This window comes from Somniosus microcephalus, chromosome 4 (assembly GCF_052327205.1).
Source record: "Somniosus microcephalus isolate GS21.2 chromosome 4, FLI_Smic_1.0, whole genome shotgun sequence".
NCBI classification, from domain to species: Eukaryota; Metazoa; Chordata; class Chondrichthyes; order Squaliformes; family Somniosidae; genus Somniosus; species Somniosus microcephalus.
The window spans coordinates 267,411,574-267,433,320 of NC_140990.1; the positions used below are offsets into that span (position 1 = coordinate 267,411,574).

Genomic DNA, 21,747 nt, shown 5'->3' on the forward strand with positions numbered 1-21,747 from the left:
TTATTTAATATCTCCTATTTATCTAAACAGCCAGTACAAGAACCTTCCTGCATGTGGGAACACAGTGTAGTGAGCGTTGGTTAATGGAATTGATTTGTCATTGCTCCAATACACAATAGCATTGCAGTTTTAATTTAAAGCTTTTTTACATTCCACATTAACCAGCCTTCAATGTAGAAGAAAAAAGACTGCATTTGTATAGCACTTTATCACATCCCAAAAATGTCCCAAAGTAGTTTACAATCAATGGATTACTTTGGAAATGAACTGACTGCTGTTAAGCAGGGAAATAGACTGCTGTTAATTGGCAGGCAATTTGTGCACAGAAAGGTTCCACAAAGAGCATGTGACTGAATGTTTTTGCTGATATGATAGCAAAATACTGCGGATGCTGGAAATCCAAAATAACAACAGAAAACGCTGGAAAAACTCAGCAGGCCGGGCAACATCCGTGGAGAGAGAAACAGAGTTAACGTTTCAGGTCGAAGACCCTTCGTCAGACCTGAGAAAAAAGCAGGAAAAGAAACAGATGAAAAAGCAAGTTTGGGGGCTGGGAAATGGGGGAGGGGATGAAAGAACAAAAGGGAAGGTCTGGGAGAGGTGAAGAGACATTAAGAGATATTCAAGGCGAGACGAGATGGTAATAGGGCAGGTAAAGAAACAAAGGATGGCTCTAGATGAAGTGTGAAATGCGCTGGCAGAATGAAAGACAGCTGCCATGTGGGAGAGAAAAAAAAAGGAAAAGGCACAAACCTTTGGGGATAAAAAATATATAAAAAATATGACAGGGGCCGAGGTTATGATCTGAAATTGTTGAACTCAATATTGAGTCCGGAAGGCTGTAAAGTGCTTAATCGGAAGATGAGGTGCTATTCCTCGAGCTTACGCTGAGCTTCCGTGGAACAATGCAAGAGGCCGAGGACAGTGAGGTCTGAGTGGGAATGGAGCGGTGAATTGAAATGACAGGCGACCGGAAGCTCGGGGTCACCCTTACGGACTGAACGGAGGTGTTCCGCAAAGTGGTCAGCCAATCTGCGTTTGGTCTCCCCAATGTAGAGGAGACCACATCGTGAGCAGCGAATACAGTATACTAAATTGCAAGAAGTACAAGTAAATCGCTGTTTCACCTGGAAAGGGTGTTTGGGGCGCTGGACAGTGGGAAGTGGGGAGGTATAAGGGCAGGTGTTGCATCTCCTGCGCTTGCACAGGAAGATACCGGGCGAAGGGGAAGGGGTGCTGGGGGTGATAGAGGAGTGGACTAGGGTGTCTCGGAGGGAGCGGTCCCTACGGAATGCTGAAAGGGGAGGGGAGGGGAAGATGCGTTTGGTGGTGGGATCACGTTGGAGGTGGCAGAAATGGCGGAGGATGATCCGTTGAATGTGGAGGCTGGTGGGGTGAAAGGTGAGGACAAGGGGAACCCTATCGTGGTTCCAGGAGGGAGGGGTAGGGGTGAGGGCAGAAGTGCGGGAGATAGAACGGACACGGTCGAGGGCCGTGTCAACCATGGTAGAGGGGAATCCTCGGTTGAGGAAAAAGGAAGACACGTCAGAAGCACTGGTGTGGAACGTGGCATCGTCGGAGCAGATGCGGCGGAGACGGAGAAACTGGGAGAATGGAATAGAGTTCTTACAGGAGGCGGGGTGGGAGGAAGTGTAGTCCAGGTAGCTGTGGGAGTCAGTGGGCTTGTAGTGAATGTTGGACAATAACCTATCCCCAGAGATGGAGATGGAGAAGTTGAGGAAGGGAAGGGAAGAGTCGGAGATGGACCATGTGAAGGTGAGGGAAGGGTGGAAATTGGGTTCCCCTTGTCCACACCTTTCACCCCACCAGCCTTCACATTCAATGCATCATCCTCCGCCATTTCCGCCACCTCCAACGTGATCCCACCACCAAACGCATCTTCCCCTCCCCTCCCCTTTCAGTATTCCGTAGAGACCGCTCCCTCCAAGACACCCTAGTCCACTCCTCTATCACCACCAGCACCCCTTCCCCTTCCCCTTCCCGTGCAAGTGCAGGAGATGCAACACCTGCCCTTATACCTCCCCCCTTCCCACTGTCCAGGGCCCCAAACACCCCTTCCAGGTAAAACGGCGATTTACTTGTACTTCTTGCAATCTAGTATACTGTATTCACTGCTAACGATGTGGTCTCCTCTACATTGGGGAGACCAAACGCAGATTGGGTGACCGCTTAGCAGAACACCTCTGTTCAGTCCGTAAGGGGGACCCCGAGCTTCCGGTCGCCTGTCATTTCAATTCACCGCCCCATTCCCACTCAGACCTCACTGTCCTCGGCCTCTTGCATTGTTCCACGGAAGCTCAGCTTGAGGAACAGCACCTCATCTTCCGATTAGGCACTTTACAGCCTTCCGGACTCAATATCGAGTTCAACAATTTCAGATCATAACCTCGGCCCCTATCATATTTTTATATATTTTTTATCCACACTTTTGGTTTGTGCCTTTTCCTTTGTTTTTCTCTCCCACATGGCAGCTGTCTTTCATTCTGCCAGCGCATTTCACACTTCATCTAGAGTCATCCTTTGTTTCTTTACCTGCCCTATTACCATCTCGTCTCGCCTTGAATATCTCTTAATGTCTCTTCACCTCTCACAGACCTTCCCTTTTGTTCTTTCATCCCCTTCCCCATTTCCCAGCCCCCAAACTTGCTTTTTCATCCATTTCATTTCCTGCTTTTTTCTCAGTTCTGACAAAGTGTCTTCAACCTGAAACGTTAACTCTGTTTCTCTCTCCACGGATGTTGCCTGGCCTACTGAGTTTTTCCAGCGTTTTCTATCGTTATTTCTGTTTTTGCTGATGTTGTTTGAGGGAGGAATTTTGGCTATGACACCAGGAGAACTTCCTGGTCTTCTTCAAAAGGCAGACACAGCCTCAGTTTAAGGTCTCATCAAAATGATGGAACCTTTGACAAAGCAGCATCACTAGGTGCTGCACTGCATTGTCAATCTAGATATGCACTCAAGTAACATAGTGGGATTTAAACCCAGAACCTTCTGGCTCATTTAGTGTCAACTGTGGCTCAGTGGGTAGCATTCTGGCCTCGCGTCAGAAGGTTGTGGGTTCAAGTCCCACTCCAGGGACTAGAGCACAAAAATCTAGGCTTACACTCCAGTGCAATGCTGAGGGAGCGCTGCTTTGTCGGAGGTGCCAGCTTTCAGCTGAGACGTTAAACCGAGGCCCCGTCTGCTCTCTCAGGTGGACGTAAAAGATCCCATGGCACTATTTCGAAGAAGAGCAAGGGCGTTATCACCAGTGTCCTGGCCAATATGTATCCCTCAACCAACATAACAAAAACAGATTATCTGGTCATTATCACATGTGGGAGCTTGCTGTGCGCAAATTGGCTGGCGCATTTCCTACATTACAACAGTGACTACACTTCAAAAGTACTTCATTGGCTGTAAAGTGCTTTGGGACGTTCAGTGGTCGTGAAAGGCGCTATATAAATGCAAGTCTTTTTTTCTTTCACAGGCAAGTGTGTTATCAACTGAGCCAAAAAGGGAGTAAAAAATTGCTATGACAGCAACTTCCAAAGGAGGATCTGAATGACCAGCTGAAAGGGCCGAGAAGTTCAGCAAAAGTGAATGAATATTTACTAGTTTAAAAGGAGGGTATGAAATAAGCCAAGAGAGAACAACCAAACAAACTTGTGGTTAAGGGAACTGGAAAATCAAGAGGGCAACGCCCATGGTGACAGGTGAGACAACATCCGTGGAGAGAGAAATAGAGTCAACGTTTCGGGTCGAAACTCTTCTACAGTTCTTTAGAAGGGTTTCGACCTGAAACGTTGACTCTATTTCTCTCTCCACGGATGTTGCCTGGCCTGCTGAGTTTTTCCAGCATTTTCTGTTGTTATTTCGGATTTCCAGCATCCGCAGTATTTTGCTATTGTGACAGGTGAGTCTGTCCTAGTGTACTGATTTTTTTCTTTCTTGTATGGACACATCCATGGAGAAACAATCCCAATTATACCACATCTGAGGAAAAGAACAAAAGGAAAAGAAATCATGAACTTGAGTATTGCTGAAGTGGGTAGGTGAGAACACACTAGGAAAGCAAAAGGAAAGATAGGCTTCTGCTCAATGAATTGGTGATAGATGTGGGGAATGCGGAGTGAAACTGGAGGACTTGGAACTAATTAAAAGCATGACTTCCCTCTGTAGACAGCCGTAAATGTTGGCAAGGAAAGTGTGTGCACATGTTTGTGGCAATCTGCCAAAAATATCATTTGATGTCAAGGAGTAAGATAGCATAGCGACTAACTTGATAGAGCTGTGTTGGCCAATTAGAGAAAAGGTGTGCTATTGCATATGCTGAACGTAGTTTAGTCAAAGCATAATAACCAAGGAATAAAAACAGAAAATGCTGGAAATACCTGAAATGTTAACGCTGTTTCTCTCCCCACAGATGCTGCCTGACCTGCTGTGTATTTCCAGCATTTTCTGTTTTTATTTCAGATTTCCAGCATCCTCTGTATTTTGCTTTCATAATAACCACAGGTCCCGTCAACCAATTTCAGACTATCAATCCATGAGCCTTCCATTTCACTACCTACAAATACACCTCCAAAGTGGTAATTTTCAGTTATTTTACATAGAAACATAGAAGATAGGAGCAGGAGTAGGCCATTCGGCCCTTCGAGCCTGCTCCTCCATTCAATGAGATCATGGCTGATCATCCAAATTCAGTACCCTGTCCCTGCCTTCTCCCCATATCCCTTTAGCCTCAAGAAACATATCCAACTCTTTCTTGAATATATTTAATGAACTGGCCTCCACCACCCTCTGTGGCAGAGAATTCCACAGGTTCATCGCTCTCTGGGTGAAGAAATTCCTCCTCATTTCTGTCCTAAATGGCTTACCCCTTATCCTTTGACTATGACCCCTGGTTCTGGACTCCCTGGCCATCAGAAACATCCTTTCTGCATCTAGTCTGTCCAGACCTGACAGAGTTTTATAGGTTTCGATGAGATCCCCTCTCAATCTTCTAAACTCCAGTGAGTATAAGCCCAATCGACACAATCTCTCCTCGTACGTCATTCCTGCCATCCCAGGTATCAGCCTGGTGAATCTTCGCTGCACTCCCTCCATGGCAAGAACGTCCTTCCTCAGGTAAGGTGACCAAAACTGCACACAATACTCAAGGTGTGGTCTCACCAAGGCCCTGTACAACTGCAGCAAGACATCCTTGTTCTTGTACTCGAACCCTCTTGCTACGAAGGCCAACATACCATTTGCCTTCTTAACCGCCTGCTGCACCTGCATGCTTACCTTCAGCGACTGGTGCACAATAACACCCAGGTCTCTTTGCACTTCCCCTTCTCCCAATCTATTGCCATTCAAATAATAATCTGCCTTCCTGTTTTTGCCACCAAAGTGGATAACCTCACATTTATCCACATTATAGTGCATTTGCCATGTTTCTGCCCAATCACCCAACCTGTCCAAATCGTACTGGAGTTTCAGGACATCCTCCTCACAGCTTACCCTCCCACCCAGCTTTGTGTCGTCTGCAAATTTGGAGATATTACATCCAATTCCCTCGTCCAGATCATTAATATATATTGTGAACAGCTGGGGTCCTAGGACCAATCCTTGCGGTACCCCACTAGTCACTGCCTGCCACTCGGAAAATGACCCATTTATTCCAACTCTTTGCTTTCTGTCCGTCAACCAGTTCTCTATCCAAGTCAATACCTTGCCCCCAATCCCATGTGCCTTAATTTTGCACGCTAATCTCTTATGTGGGACCTTATCGAAAGCCTTCTGAAAGTCCAAATACACCACATCCACTGGTTCTCCCTTATCTATTTTACCAGTTACATCCTCAAAAAATTCCAGTAGATTAGTCAAGCATGATTTACCTTTTGTAAATCCATGTTGACTTTGTCTGATCCTGTCACTGCTTTCCAAGTGCTCTGCTATTACATCTTTTATAATAGACTCTAGCATTTTCCCCACTACCAATGTCAGGCTTACCGGTCTATAATTCCCCGCTTTTTCTCTACCACCTTTTTTGAATAGTGGGGTAACATTAGCTACCCTCCAATCCATGGGTACTGTTCCAGAGTCTATCGAGTTCTGGAAGATGACCAGCAATGCATCTACTATCTCTAGGGCTGTAATGTCCATGTGTAATTGAGACACGGACTGCAGAAGTTGGTTATAACAGGTGTTTACTGAATGGAGACAAAACTGGAACTACTATACAAAGTTACTACAGGCTTATATACAGGGGTGGTCACTACTGGTACTGCAGTATACGGGGGCTCCAGAATATAGTTCCTTCTTCAAAGTACATTACAATTCCTCCCCTTTTAGCTAAACAGTACATAACATTCGATTAATAATTAAATAACATATTTACAATTACAGTTGCTATATACATTAGCTGAAGTTAATCAATTATAAATTCAGTCTTTGAGGAGGCTTCCTGATTCTGTCCGGATAACGCCTCTTTGGGGTATCAGGTTCTTCTGGCAAAGTTGATTCGGGATCAACGTCGTTGTTTGGTTCATCTGCTTCCAATATTACCGATTCTGAGGTAGATGCAATTGGTACTTCGGTTTCATCATCAGGTGTATAGGATCGTGGTGTAGATTTGACAATTTCCAGTGACTCCAGAATCTGGTCAGCATGGCGACTTACAATGCTCTCTCCAACGTCCACGGTATACATTAGAGGTCCTTGCCGTGTGCAGATCGTTCCTGGCTGCCATTTCTCTGTGCGGTAGTCCCAGCCCAAAACTGGTTGACCTATCTTGAAACTCCTGGTTGGCCTTTCATTCATATTCTTAAACTGCCTGTTCTCCACATCTCTTCTGATGTTTGGCTTAACCAAATCCAAGCGGCATCTTAGTCTTCGATTGAAGAACATCATGGCTGGAGTTTGGTTGGTAACCGCATGTGTTGCATTCCGGTAGGCAAACAAGAAGTTATCCACCTTGTGTTGTAGGGGTATGTCTTCATTACACATTGCCTTGGTAGCCTTCTTGAATGTTTGAACGAACCTCTCAGCCAAGCCATTGGTGGCTGGATGATATGGGGCGGATGTGTAATGCTTAACACCATTGTTCTTTAAGAACCTCCGGAACTCTTCAGACACAAACTGTGGTCCAATGTCGGAGCAAATCTGTTCAGGCAGCCCATTTCTGGCGAATATGGTTCATAAGACTGTGATAGTTTGAGGTGGTTGAGGACATTTTTATTACCTCTGGCCACTTTGAATGTGCATCCACCGCAATTAAAAACATCGAGTCCATAAATGGACCAGCAAAATCAATGTGTACCCTTTGCCATGGAGATGAGGGCCACTCCCATGGATGTAGAGGGGCTTGTGGTGAGGCGTTTTGGACCTTCTGGCATCCTGTACAGCTCTTGGTCATCTCTTCGATTTCTCTATTGATTCTCGGCCACCACACAAACGCTCTGGCTAAGTTCTTCATTTTTACCCCTCCCAGATGACCCTCATGAAGCTCATTGAGCACTCTATCCTTCAATTTGGGTGGAATTACTACTCTGGATCCACACATCAAGGTTCCTCGGCACACTGACAGCTGTTCTCTTCTCGGCGAGAATGCTGGCAACAGTGGTTCGCCATGTGCTGGCCATCCCTTCACTGTTAAATCATAGACCCTGGAGTGTGTCGGGTCATTTAGTGTTTCCTTTTCTATGTTTGCATTCGTCACAGGTAGACATTCGACTATGGTCGAGTGGAATATCTCCACAGGATCCACTGCAGGTGCTTCTTCCACCGTCGGCAACGGTAGGTGCGAAAATCCATCAGCATTCCCATGCTGTTTAGTTCCTTTGTACTCTATGTCATATTGGTGTGCCCCTAGGAAAAGGGACCACCTCTGTAGCCGTTGTGCTGTCATTATCGGGACGCCCTTCTTAGGGTTGAAAATGGAGGTTGGTGATCAGTTAGTAGAGTAAATTTCTGTCCGTGCAGGTAGTGATTGAACTTCTTCACCCCCCGCACCAGGCTGAGGGCCTCTCTGTCAATCTGGGCGTAGTTACGCTCGGCTGAAGTTAACAAGCGTGATGCAAAAGCTATCGGCCTCTCTGAACCATCAAGGAATTTATGTGACAGTACCGCTCCAACGCCGTAGGGAGACGCATCACACGCCAGTCTTATCGGTCGTGATGGGTTGTAGTGAGCCAATACTTCTCTTGAAGTGATCAGGCCTTTACACTCCTGAAAGGCCCGCTTACATTCATCGTTCCATTTCCATGCTACTCCAGTTTGTAGCAGGGCGTTCAGTGGGTGCAGAATTGTGGACAAATTCGGCAAAAACTTATGGTAGTAATTCACCAATATGAGGAATGACCTCAGTTGCGACACATTTTCAGGCGCTGGAGCCTTAACTACCGCTTCAATTTTGTCAGGGGACTTATGTAACCCCTCTTCATCAATCACGTGGCCACAATACGATATTTGTTTCTTTAAAAACTCGCACTTGGGGCGATTGGCTCGTAGCCCATGTTCTCTTAGTCTAGTGAGCACCTGCTCTAGGTTGGCAAGGTGTTCACTGTCATTTTCACCCGTCACTAGGATGTCGTCCAAGTAACACTGAGTCCCCGGAATCCCTTGCAGGACTTGTTCCATCACTCTTTGCCATATAGCCGGAGCTGATGCTACTCCGAATACCAGTCGATTATACTGGTAAAGACCTTTGTGAGTGTTTATCGTGAGATATTTCCTAGAGGATTCTTCAACCTCCATCTGCAAATATGCTTGCCCTAGGTCAATTTCTGTAAAACGTTTCCCTCCAGATAGTGAGGCGAAAATATCTTCTATCCTCGGAAGAGGATACTGTACTGTGTGAAGGACTGGGTTCACAGTCACCTTGAAGTCCCCACAGATGCGAACCTTCCTTGGCTCCTCAGACTTATTGTTTAACGTTTTCTTCATGACAGGAACGATGGGTGTCGCCCACTCGCTCCAGTCTACCTTAGATAACACGCCTGTATTCTCCAGATTCTCCAGCTCTGCCTCGACGGCTGGGCGAATTGCATACGGTATTGGTCTTGCTTTGAAAAACTTGGGAATTGCATTCTCTTCTATTTTTATCGAGGCAGTTACGCCTTTAAGAGTTCCCAGTCCTTGTTGAAATACCTCTTTAGCGTTAGCTAAGATTTTTGACAATCGTCCAGGTGTGACGTCGTCATCCTTTTTACCAGCCACAGTCAGTGCCTGAATGGAGTGCCAGTCTAAACTTATCTTTCTGATCCATTCACGTCCCAATAACGGTGGTCCACCATCTTGCAGTATGTACAGATACAATTTCTGTATTTCCTTGCCGTTGTATTCGACAGGCACCCTTATTTTCCCTCTGGGGTATACTTTCTGCCCCGTATATGTCTTCAAGACAATGGCTGTGTCTTTCAAGGGTATGTGTGAGAATAGCCGCTTGTAGTCTCGTCGATTCATGACGGTCAGGGCTGATCCTGTATCCAATTCCATTTTGACTTGGGACCCTGCTATCGTGAGGGTGACCCAAATGGTTCGGTGATCCTCTTTTGCGATTACGTTGTGTAGTTTGAGACAGCTTAGTCTCTTGTTCCCGGATTCACTATCGCTCTTCTGGTCTTCGGAACTACTGTCCGTCATCTTTTGTACTTTCCTGTACTTTTCCTTAGTAGTCTTTTTGTTGTCGTTAGTCTTCTTCCCGGACCTGCAAACTCGTGCAATGTGTCCCATCTTTCCGCATTGCCTGCATGTTTTGTCCTTGAACCAGCAGTCCTTCTGGTCATGGGTTATTCTGCCGCAGCGATAACATTTTTCAAATCCCCGTGTCATTTCATGGGTGCCGTATTCCTGTGGCTTTTGCTGTATTTCCGCAGCTCCCCTTGCTACTGCTTCGTACGATACTGCCACGCTGAAAGCCTTACCTAGCGTCAGCTCTTTCTCTGAGAGTAACCTCTTCTGGGTTCCTTCACTCAGGAGTCCACAGACAAATTTGTCCCGTAGGGTATCTGCCAGTCCTGCTCTGAACTGGCAGTGCTTTGATAGCTTGCGTAGTTCCGTAAGGTAATCAGCATTGCTCTCATCTTTATGCTGATTTCTCTTGTGGAATTTAAATCTTTCTGCTATCAGCAGCGGTGTAGGATTTAGGTGTTCCTGTAGGATATCAACAATTTCATTAAAACTCTTCTCCATCGGTTTGACTGGAGTGATCAGGTTCCGCAATAGGCCGTACGTTCTTGCGCCCATTATGTTTAGTAGTACCGATGCCTTTTTCTCATCGGCTACTTCATTTGCCTTGCAATATACTTCGACTCTTTCCACATACGTGGTCCAGTCTTCTATTTCATTATCGAAGGCAGTGATATTGCCAGTCTTTGGCATCTTGGAGCTCTAAGATGGTGCCTCCCGCGCTTTGCCTTCTTCCCCGATTGAACAAAATGGCGCCTCCCGCGCTTTGCCTTCTTCCCCAATTGAACAAAATGGCGCCTCCCGCGCTTTTCCTTCTTCCCCGCTGGATTAAGATGGCGCCTCCCGCGCTTTCTGTCTTTTCCGCTGCTGCCAACGCTGTTGCTGGCGTTTTTATGCCTTGATGGTGACGCCCTGTGGTCTTCGCGCGCTTCCCCCCGCGCTGCTGCCAATGCCGCTCTCCGCGGTCCCCGTGGCAAACTGCAGCTCCTCACGGCTTTCTGCGCTTCTAATTTCTTTTTCTTTTCTTTTAATTACTGTTCCCGTCGTCAGAGCAGACCCTATGGGACACTTTCCTCCCTCTTCTCGGGTCTGTACGCTGCCCGGCTTCGTAGCACCGGCCGCGCCCTGTGTGCTCCACCCTCTCTCTCTCTCTCCTCTTCCCGACAAAGCTGCTCGGCCCCATTGAAAAGCCACCCAATCGAGCTCTAGCCCGCCGCAGCCCAGGAAGGATCAGTGTACTACCTGCCACCAGCCCGATTAGCTGGAACACCATAGACTGGAGAACCAAGCCCAGCTCTCGACAGCCTCTCCTGCAAATCTTCGAATTCGATGAATCAGAGGGCGGTTGCCCACGGTCGACGCCCGTTTCTTCTGTTTGTTTGTTTTTTTTGTTGGATTTCTTCCTTCTGGCTTCGACCTCTAATAACTTCGCTTCAGGGATGGATCCCCATGAGGTGGTGCAGAACTGTAGGTAAGTTCGGATCTGTTCGTCGCCAATGTAATGTCCGTGTGTAATTGAGACACGGACTGCAGAAGTTGGTTATAACAGGTGTTTACTGAATGGAGACAAAACTGGAACTACTATACAAAGTTACTACACAGGCTTATATACAGGGGTGGTCACTACTGGTACTGCAGTATACAGGGGCTGCAGAATATAGTTCCTTCTTCAAAGTACATACACTACAAGGGCCACTTCCTTAAGTACCCTGGGATGTAGACGAGCATAATTTCATCAAAAAGGATTCAAATCAATGGAAGGAAAATCAGATGCATTCTTTTACAGGCACACTTTCTGATCAGCCTGATTTTCCAGTATTCTAGTGTGCCTGGGCGCAGAATTAGGAAAATCTCCCTTTAGAGGTCTAATTTCCTATTTGATTAAAGGGCTGAAAACTCTTGATTCAACAATGTAAGTTCTGATTTGTTTTCTTAAACAAAAATAAATTTCAGAGACTGAGAAGTATATCCGGAAAACTATGAGGTCTTCAAAGCAAACTGACAGGTAAGAAAGAATATGGTATCTTCTTGCACAAATGGTAGAAAATGTGCATCTGAGGCATGAGATACCGAATTTAAGGAGAGAACCCCAACCTCTTCTGCTAAAATTCTGAAACTACCTTGGATAGGAATTTCAGCTTACTGAATCTTTATGCTAAATTATGGTTGCTGCCAAGACTCATGCAGTTGAGACCAGGTCCAAAAGTATCGCCATCTTACAGGACAACAGCTTCAGGCTAAAGGCATAAAGTGGGGATGCATGAATTTGACAGCCACTTTCATAAAGAATGTAATCAGGTGTTGAGGCTTAAACAAGCTGGGCTTAAAAGCCTTTTTAAACAGATGGTGCAATAGTAAAAGGATCTGCATCCCTTCACGAGATATTGCAATCACAGTCACCTAGCACCTTAGGACAAACATCTGCCACTTTCAGACGTATAGCTCCTTTGTGAAAAGCTTATGGTCAGGCAAGATAGTGTCGCCGTCCCAAACTGTGCAGCCTGGGGAGTCAGGCTAATTTATTTATTATGACTGCGGATCCTGGAATCTGAAATAAAAACAGAAAATGCTGGAAATACTCAGCAGGTCAGGCAGCATCTGTGGAAAGAGAAACAGAGTTAACGTTTCAGGTCTGTGACCTTTCGTCAGAACTGGAAAAAGTTATAGATGTAACAGTTTTTAACCAGGTACAGAGGCAGGGAATAAATTGTGTATTCCTCACCATAAATCCTCAGTTTATCCCAACTTATCTTTGAAAATGGGCTACGAATAGAGTGTCAATGCAGTTACAGTTTGTACACGTACCAATTTTGATTTCCAGGATAGATCCATCATGGACACTTCTCGCATTGGAGGCTTAGATTGGTGAGGGCGTAATGGTTGTGTTATCATTATGGTTGTTATCATTCTATGAAAACTCTCCTTTATTGAGTCCAAGTCCAGGGAATGGTTTAGAAACATTGGTATTGAGCTGAGTTTAGGACGATGCGTCCTGTGAGAAGTGCCCCAAACCCTGAGCCCATTGCCCTTTGTGCGATCTCTCTATTTGGTTCAGGTCGGTCTGTATAGACCGGTTTTGATGTGTGAAGTCCAAATACAGGTTAGCTCTGAGTGAGGCTCCCAGTTCAGAGATGTCGGGCAGGATTTTCATTGGGCCATGGAGGCGGGATTGGAGGCGTGTGGGGGGTTAAAATCCCCAAATCGGGGGGGCACGAACCCATCCCACCACCAACCTGCCTCCATGCCAGTTTCAAAGGAGGCGGGTACCCGACCCGCACTGGGACCCGCCTCCCCGAGGCAGGAAGGGGATTAGTGCCAATTAACTGCCTGTTAACAGGTAGTTAACAGGCAGATTTTAGCCTAATCCTTATTTTCATTCTTGAAGTGTGGGATTCCCGACAGCTCCAAACCACGCCAAGTTAGTGAGGCGGGCTGAAGGGCTTGGCGGGGTTGAGATGCCCGGTGTTCAGGTGAGTGATGGGTGCATGAGTGAAGAGGTAAGTGTGTTTGGTGTGTGTAAAGTGTTTAAAGAAGTTTTACTTACCTTTACAGCCTTCCTTCTTTCAGGTCTCAGGAGTCCCTCATCTCACTGGCACAGAAAGCAGAATGGCCGCGATCTGTCAAAAATTGCAGCATTCAGCTTTCTGTTCCAGAGAGATCTCTAAATCATCCTGAGAGGAAGGAATTAAATTGGAGTACAGATCATCAGTGTTTGACAGCTTCAAACAGCTGTGAAACGCTGATATTTCATCTGTCAAAAGGTCTTGACAGATGAAATATTAATCTGTGACGTCACCTGTTGCTGGGTGGCCCTTAATTGGCCTGCTGAGCCCGCTGGACGGGCTCAACAAGGTCAATCAAGTCAAAATCGCGTGGGTTGGCTACAACTTGATGGAGGCGGGACTACAACCCCAAAAGTTGTAGTCCCACCTCCTAAATGAAAATCCAGCCCGTCATCTTTACACAGAACCCGAAGTATTTCCGCGACCGGTGGGCGCCGCGGGGACTGGAGTGCGTCGTCAACCCGGAAAACCAAATTTTAATTTGATTTGTTAAGTTTTAGTTGAACTTTTGTTAATTTAGTCAAATTTGTTTTTGGTCCAAACTAAAAGAGTACACACAACAGCTGTTGGTGTAAAACCACTAACAAAGTTACTCAGCTACAGGGGACCCAACCTTTATAAGGTAGAATGCCCCTACATCTCTACGACGATAGCAAAATACTGCGGATGTTGGAAATCCGAAATAACAACAGAAAATGCTGGAAGCAGGTCAGGCAACATCCGTGGACAGAAATTTGAGTTGACGTTTCGGGTCGAACCCTTCTTCAAAACCCTTCTACATCTCTGTTTTCCAGGGACAGTCCCCGGATTAGATACTGTGACCCCGGGCAAACGACGTCCCCGGCTTAGGAAACTCGTCCTCGAATACACGCGGGTTCAAATCAGGAGCCACATGACCCCGAGCTGCCCTGCGGTCGGTCAGTAAAGTGGGTAGAGCTATGCAGAGGGGTGGGTTCCGATTGATGGGAGGGATGTCAATCCTCTGTTTTTGACCAGTAGACTCACTGAGGGACTTTAATTTATGCAGAGATCGCGCACTGTGGAAGCAGTACACATGCTCCATGTCAACCCCCCACCGAATCCCCGGATACTCTCTGTGAAATTTGGTTGAAGAGAAATCGGTCCTGGAGCCAGAATGTCTGAGTAACGGGGGCCACTGGTAACTGGACTAATGAGCAGCGGCTGGAACCGGGCTGGGTGGATGTCCCAAGAGCGCGCTCTGTGGCCTCGGATGGTGTGGGTGAGTTTCGGGCTGTGACGAGGGGGAGGAGCCGATGATTGCAGCCGCAGATACTGTGAACAGCGGCTGCATTACTCCGGCAGAAAGTTCTGGTGCTACTTTTTGCAGATTCAGTTTGCATCAAAATAACAAAATAAATTGGTCTCGCTGCACTGCAACCTACATTTAAAATATGGTCACCCTCTTATGAAGGAAATGCCTAACATTCACGTGATCAGATGTCATGTGCTCAAACCCCCAGGAATACCTCCAACCAGAGATGGCCACTCTAACCTTGACATGCTTGGATGGGAGTGCGAAAAGGCCAACTAGGTTAAGCACAGCAGAGAAGCTGAGTGGGTTGGAAACTGGCTCGAGGAAAAAATGGAACAAGAAAAGTGATTTAAAAAAGTTAAATATCAAAATGTTACAAGAAATGGCTGCCTGTGTTCGTGAGGAACTGATTGGTTCATGATAATCATGTGATATACCACACACCAATCAGCAACTTTACAGGCTGACTCAAGCATTACAGATTTATAACTACGTCTAGAAAGATTAAACTACATTTACGTTGGAAATACTCAGCATAAGCTTTAGCAAAACGGCACTCGCAACTGGAACGTTTGCACAGATTTTAGCTTTTGGCAGCAGGCAGAATTCGTCTGAAGATAGTTAATGATGTACAGAAATGTTTTGGTACAAGACTAGTCAGGATCTGGAAAATCTCCAAACTTTAAAACTGAAATCAATACAGTGCAACTCTTCGTTAAGCGGAATCAAATTTTAACCCGAGCAAGACTGCTTGATCGTTAGAGGGCGACAAATGTAGCCCTACATTCCAGTTGTGTTTTTTGAAGTAAAATGTTGGTGGCATTTTTAAAGTTATTGTGAATTACCATGTCGTGACGTAGATAAGAAATCAGACGCTCCAGCTGTCAATCACCACCACCCCCCCAAACCCGGGAATGTGTCAGGACAACATTCCCGAGCAGCGAGCAATTCTGGCTTAAAGTTTAACCGGTGGTTGGAGAGTATGAAATATAGTGCTAGAATATAGATCAGAGGACAGATCGCTCATTGTAACTTTCTGACTCTTCTAACTTGGCGGGCGAGGAGGGGAAGCGATGATTTCGAAAATCTCGGGAAGTTTTGTTGCGCTTTATGAAGAAATCAGAAATACTGACGGAAGGAAAGTCCAAAAAGTTCAAAACTCACCCGGTTTGTTTGCGGACGACAAAGAAAAAAGACACCAGGCGGCCAAATGCACGAAGTAAAAAGCTGGCGTTTTCCTAACGTCCATATTTAAACCTCAATCTCCAGGCTTTTCACAGTAGCTGCAGACAGATGTTAGGAGTCATAACTCTAACCTCGTGAACATTTGAACTTTAGATGCGTCATGTTTGCGTTGCAGTGTAATATGTTGCAAAACGAACTGGCAGAGAGAGAAAAAACCCCGTCTGGCTGAGCTCATTTAGCGGGAAGTGAAAGTAAGGCCAGTGTAACCTGCAAATGTCAATTGTTTACAAAGAAAAACGACACGCGTGTCAACATTTCAACACAAAAAACTCCCTTCATTGAAAACAGCCAAATACATTTTTCAGTTATAAATCTGCACGGATTCGTGTTTGTAATTGTGGATTGCCAAATGGTTTATCGAGCGCCAGAATAAAGAAGTAATGAAACAGTCCAAATTTAGTTGCAAATGGCAATTTCCTTTAAGTTATGAACATCCCAGGTTTGTCTAAAAATCAAAGTAACCTTGTGTGACAAATATTGCATTGCTTGTTTATATTTTGTAATACTAGTCAATTGTCCCGGCCTTGAAAATCCACTCTAGTTTCACCACTTTTTAGCGTAAAATCGGGGCAAGTGCTTTTCCTGAAGAACAAATTGGGGGAAGTTATTGCCACTGGTTTTCTGCTCCAAAATTTCCGAATGAGATTTGGCCCTTCCGGTGATCCGCCCGAGTTTTCAACCACCATATGTAGATGATGACCAGGGGTTACCGCGTCAAATGGCCTTACTTTCTGTTTGTAATGCACTAGGGGTAAGTTATGGTGAGAAATATAAGGTGGAAGTGAGTTTTTGAGCCTGAGAATTGCTGAAATGTGAGGTTTGCTGGAAGTTGTCACAGTGCATTCACACTTCAGAATTCGTCTCTCTCTGAGTTCTTCAAGGAAGAAAATCATGTCAATGGATTGTGGGTGAAAAGGCATAACCTCCTCCTCCCATGGATAATGACTCCACAAAGAGTGGTGTGACAGCAGCAGAGGAGCACCAGAATGAGGCACATGCCTCGATCACAGTGATCATTCAGCGGGCCATCATGGCCTTAAAGGCGCACTTTCACTGCCGTGACACATCGGGAGGGGCTATGCAGTCTGTTCCAGGTCATCTGCTCCACATTATTGTAGCCTGCTGTGCCATGCAGAAATTCACCATCGTGGACATAGCTACGTTGGAGGCAGACAAACACAGAGGAGAGCCATCAGGATGGCTGTCACTCAGGACTCCTCAGTGACTACTGCAAGGAGCAACAGCGCACATCAAATCACTGAAGTCTTCTCTCCTACCTTTATCGACACTGCCTTAACCCCCCTTCAAATAACAGACTGATCCTTCAATCCAGTACCAATCTTAGAACATGATAACACGTCACACCTATTTGCCTCTATACGACCACGGCAATAACGATCAATTTATTGAATAAATCAGCACCAAATAGTGCATCCTGTATGACTGTAATCTCAATGAATAACAGAGCAAGCCATAAGTGTGCATTCTCCTTTAATACAATAAATTCCAAAGTGAACAGAAGCTAACCTTTTTCCCGGATGGTTAATGTGCCTTTCTTTCTCCGATCCTAGTGCTTCTCCGAGGTACAACCTGAAGTCCAGTATTGCAAGAGGTAGTTGGCCGCTCCTGTGCTAAAAGAGGCTCATGGGACTGAGATGGCCCTATTCTCATGGCAGCTTCCTCCTGGGAGGGAGCTGTTGCTGGCTGCAGGGAATACAGAAAAAAACCTGCAAGGTTAACAGTAAAAGCTTTTATAAATATATTAAGAGAAAGACACTGGCTAAGGGAAATATAGGCTCATTAAAGACAATCACAGATGATACAATAATAAAGTCTTTAATTTATATAGCACCTTTCACAACCTCAGGATGTCCCAAAGCACTTTACAGCCAATGAAGTACTTTTGAAGTGAAGCCACCAAGGCCCTGTACAACTGCAGCAAGACATCCTTGCTCCTGTACTCAAACCCTCTCGCTACGAAGGCCAACATACCATTTGCCTTCTTAACCGCCTGCTGCACCTGCATGCTTACCTTCAGCGACTGGTGCACAAGGACACCCAGGTCTCGTTGCACTTCCCCTTCTCCCAATCTATTGCCATTCAGAAAATAATCTGCCTTCCTGTTTTTGCCACCAAAGTGGATAACCTCGCATTTATCTACATTATACTGCATCTGCCATGCATCTGCCCAATCACCCAACCTGTCCAAATCATACTGGAGTTTCTCGGCATCCTCCTCACAGCACACACGCCCACCCAGCTTTGTGTCGTCTGCAAATTGGGAGATATTACATCTAGTTCCCTCGTCTAGATCATTAATATATATTGTGAATAGCTGGGATCCTAGGACCGATCCCTGCAGTACCCCACTAGTCACTGCCTGCCACTCGGAAAAAGACCCGTTTATTCCAACTCTTTGCTTCCTGTCTGCCAACCAGTTCTCTATCCAAGTCAGTACCTTGCCCTCAATCCCATGTGCCTTAACTTTACACGCTAATCTCTTATGCGGGACCTTATCGAAAGCTTTCTGAAAGTCCAAATACACCACATCCACTGGTTCTCCCTTATCTATTCTACCAGTTACATCCTCAAAAAATTCCAGTAGATTAGTCCAGCACAATTTACCTTTTGTAAATTCATGTTGAATTTGTCTGATCCTGTCACTGTTTTCCAAGTGCTCTGCTATTACATCTTTAGTAATGGACTCTAGCATTTTCCCCACTACCGATGTCAGGCTTACCGGTCTATAATTCCCCATTTTCTCTCTACCACCTTTTTTGAACAGTGGGGTAACATTAGCTACCCTCCAGTCCATGGGAACTGTGCCAGAGTTTATAGAATTTTGGAAGATGACCTACGCTTGACTTCACCAATCTTTTTCTCTTCACATATCTATCGAAGCTTTTACAGTCAGTTTTTATGTTCCCTGCAAGCTTACCCTCGTACTCTATTTCCCCCCTCTTAATTAATCCCTTTGTCCTCCTTTGCTGAATCCTAAACTGCTCCCAATCCTCAGGTTTACTGCTTTTTCTGGCCAATTTATATGTCCTCTCCTTGGATCTTATGCTATCCCTAATTTCCCTTGTTAGCCACGTTTGAGTCACCTTTTTTGTTTTATTTTTATGCCAAACAGGGATGAACAAATTCTGTAGTTCATCCATGTGATCTTTGAATGTTTGCCATTGCCTATCCATTGTCAACCCTTTGAGTAACATTCTCCAATCAATCCTACCCAACTCGCGCCTCATACCATTGTCGTTTCCTTTATTTAAATTCAGGACCCTAGTCTCTGAGTCAACTACTTCACTCTCCATCTTAATGAAGAATTCGATCATAATATGATCGCTCCGCCCCAAGGGGCCTCGCACAACAAGATTGCTAATTAATCCTTTCTCATTACATAATACCCAGTCTAAGATGTCCTGGTCTCTAGTTGGTTCCTCGACATATTGGTCCAGGAAACCATCCCGTATACACTCCAGGAATTCCTCCTCCACAGTATTGTTACTAATTTGGTTAGCCCAATCTACATGTAGATTAAAGTCGCCCATGATAACTGCTGTGCCCTTATTGCACGCGTCTCTAATTTCCCATTTAATGCCACCCCCAACCTCCGCATTACTGTTTGGGGGTCTGTATACCACTCCCACTAACGTTTTCTGCCCCTTGGTATTTTTCAGTTCTACCCATACAGATTCCACATCATCAGAGCTAATAACCTTCCTTACAATTGTGTTAATCTCCTCTTTAACCAGCAATGCTACCCCACCTCCTTTTCCTTTTTGCCTGTCTTTCCTGAATATTATACCCCTGGATGTTGAGTTCCCAGACTTGGTCACCCTGGAGCCATGTTTCCGTAATCCCAATCATATCATATCCATTTACGGCTATTTGCGCAGCTAATTCATCCACCTTATTACGAATGCTCTTCGCATTAAGACAGAAAGCCTTCAGGTTTGTTTTTTTAACACTCTTAGACCTTCTAGAATTATTATTTACTGTGGCCGTGTTTGATTTAAACCCTTGATTTCTCTGACTGCCACCTTTGCTTTTCTCCTTCCTGTCTTTTGCTTCTATCCTTGTTTCCCTTTCCTCTGTCTCCCTGCTCAGGTTCCCAACCCCCTGCTATTTTAGTTTAAACCCTCCCCCACAGCACTTGCAAACACCCCCCCTAGGACATCGGTCCCGGTCCCTGCCCAGGTGCAAACTGTCCAGTTTTTACTGGTCCCACCTCCCCCAGAACCGGTTCCAATGTCCCAGGAATTTGAATCCCTCCCCCTTGCACCATTCCTCTAGCCACGTATTCATCTGAAATAGCCTTCTATTTCTACTCTGACTAGCACGTGGCACTGGTAGCAATCCTGAGATTACTGCCTTTGAGGTCCTATTTTTTAATTTACCTCCTAACTCCCTATATTCAGCTTTCAGGACCTCATCCCGTTTTTTACCTATATCGTTGGTACCTATATGCACCACGACAACTGGCTGTTCACCCTCCCCTTCCAAAATGCTCTGCAGCCGCTCTGAGACATCCTTGACCCTTGCACCAGGGAGGCAACATACCATCCTGGAGTCTCGTTTGTGGCCGCAAAAACGCCTATCTATTCCCCTTACAATAGAATCCCCTATTACTATAGCTCTACCCCTCTTTTTCCTCCCGTCCTGTGCAGCAGAACCACACATGGTGCCAGGAAGTTGGCTGCTGCTGCCTTCACCCGATAAGCCATCCTCCCCAACAATATCCAAAGCAGTATATGTTTGAGAGGGGGATGGTCACAGGGGACACCTGCACTACCTGCCTGCGCCTACTACTCTGCCTGGCAGTCACCCATTCCCTTCCTGCCTGTGCAGCCTTTACCTGCGGTGTGACCAACTCATTAAACGTGCTTTCCACGATGTCCCCAGCATCGCGTATGTATCCATTCGCAGCTCCAGCGCTGCAATGCGGTCTGCCAGTAGCTGCAGCTGGATACACTTCCCGCACACATGGTCATCAGGGACACAGGAGGAAGTGTCCCTGATTTCCCACATAGTGCAGGAGGAGCATACCACGGCACCGAGCTGTACTGCCATGACTTACCCTTTAATCAAATTAAATTAAATCAATCCCACCAATTACACTATAATTAAATGATATACTCAAGGGCCCTTGTTTACTAGCAGTCCCCGCTACACAACAGAGACCTTAGAAACTATAAACCACAACATTTAAGTTTGGAAAAAAGCGAGAAAGAGAGAAATACCAACCAATCACTTACCTGCTTTCTGGTGACGTCACACTTCGATTACTTTTTACTTCTCTCTCTCCTCTCGCTGACTCTGTGCCTCTTGCAGGTCCGCCTCTCCCGCTCTCGGAGCTCGGTTTAAATCAGCCTCTCCCGCCTCTCCTCTCGCAGGTCCGCCTCTCCCGTTCTCGGAGCTCAGTTTAAATCAGCCTCTCCCGCCTCTCCTCTCGCAGGTCCGCCTCTCCCGCTCCCGGAGCTCGGTTTAAATCAGCCTCTCCCGTTCTCCTCTCACAGGTCCGCCTCTCCCGCTCTCGGAGCTCGGTTTAAATCAGCTTCTCCCGCCTCTCCTCGCAGGTCCCTCGGGATTGTCCGCGGCAGCGGGCAGCGTACTTCCATCCGCCCCGAACAATCCCGACCCATGACTAGGGGCTTCTCAGCCCGTTTACCTGTGCCCACTAAGTTATGATGCTTGGAAGAGACCGTGCGTGAAGATGGGGGTGGAGAAGGTGCAAGGGACCTATCTGCTGGACACTGGAGCTTCAAGCACCATTGTCTATGCGGATAACCCGACCACATCACCTCTATCGAGCGGGGTCCCATATAACTTAGTAGGGTTCACCGGGAACGAACAGGCTGGGTCATTCTCCATCCTGCTGGCCATCGATCTGGGTACACTCCATACGGAGTGGAAATGTGTCCTGATGTGGTGGGAGTGGGAGGGAATAGGCTTTTTGGGGGCAGACTTCATACTGGCCCACAAGATATT

At 46.1% G+C, this 21,747-nt stretch overlaps 1 protein-coding gene across 4 annotated transcripts in view; it reads right to left on the reverse strand.

The window, feature by feature from the left end:
• cd302 (CD302 molecule) overlaps positions 1-15,850 on the reverse strand; it is a 56,728-nt gene extending 40,878 nt beyond the window's left edge. For all 4 annotated transcript variants that reach the window (XM_085986386.1, XM_085986385.1, XM_085986384.1 and 1 more), the window contains exon 1: positions 15,676-15,850. In XM_085986386.1, coding sequence (XP_085842512.1) covers positions 15,676-15,760 — 85 coding nt within the window. In that variant the 5' untranslated portion in view covers positions 15,761-15,850. The remainder of the gene's footprint in view (positions 1-15,675) is intronic.
• Between the last annotated feature and the right edge of the window lie 5,897 nt (positions 15,851-21,747).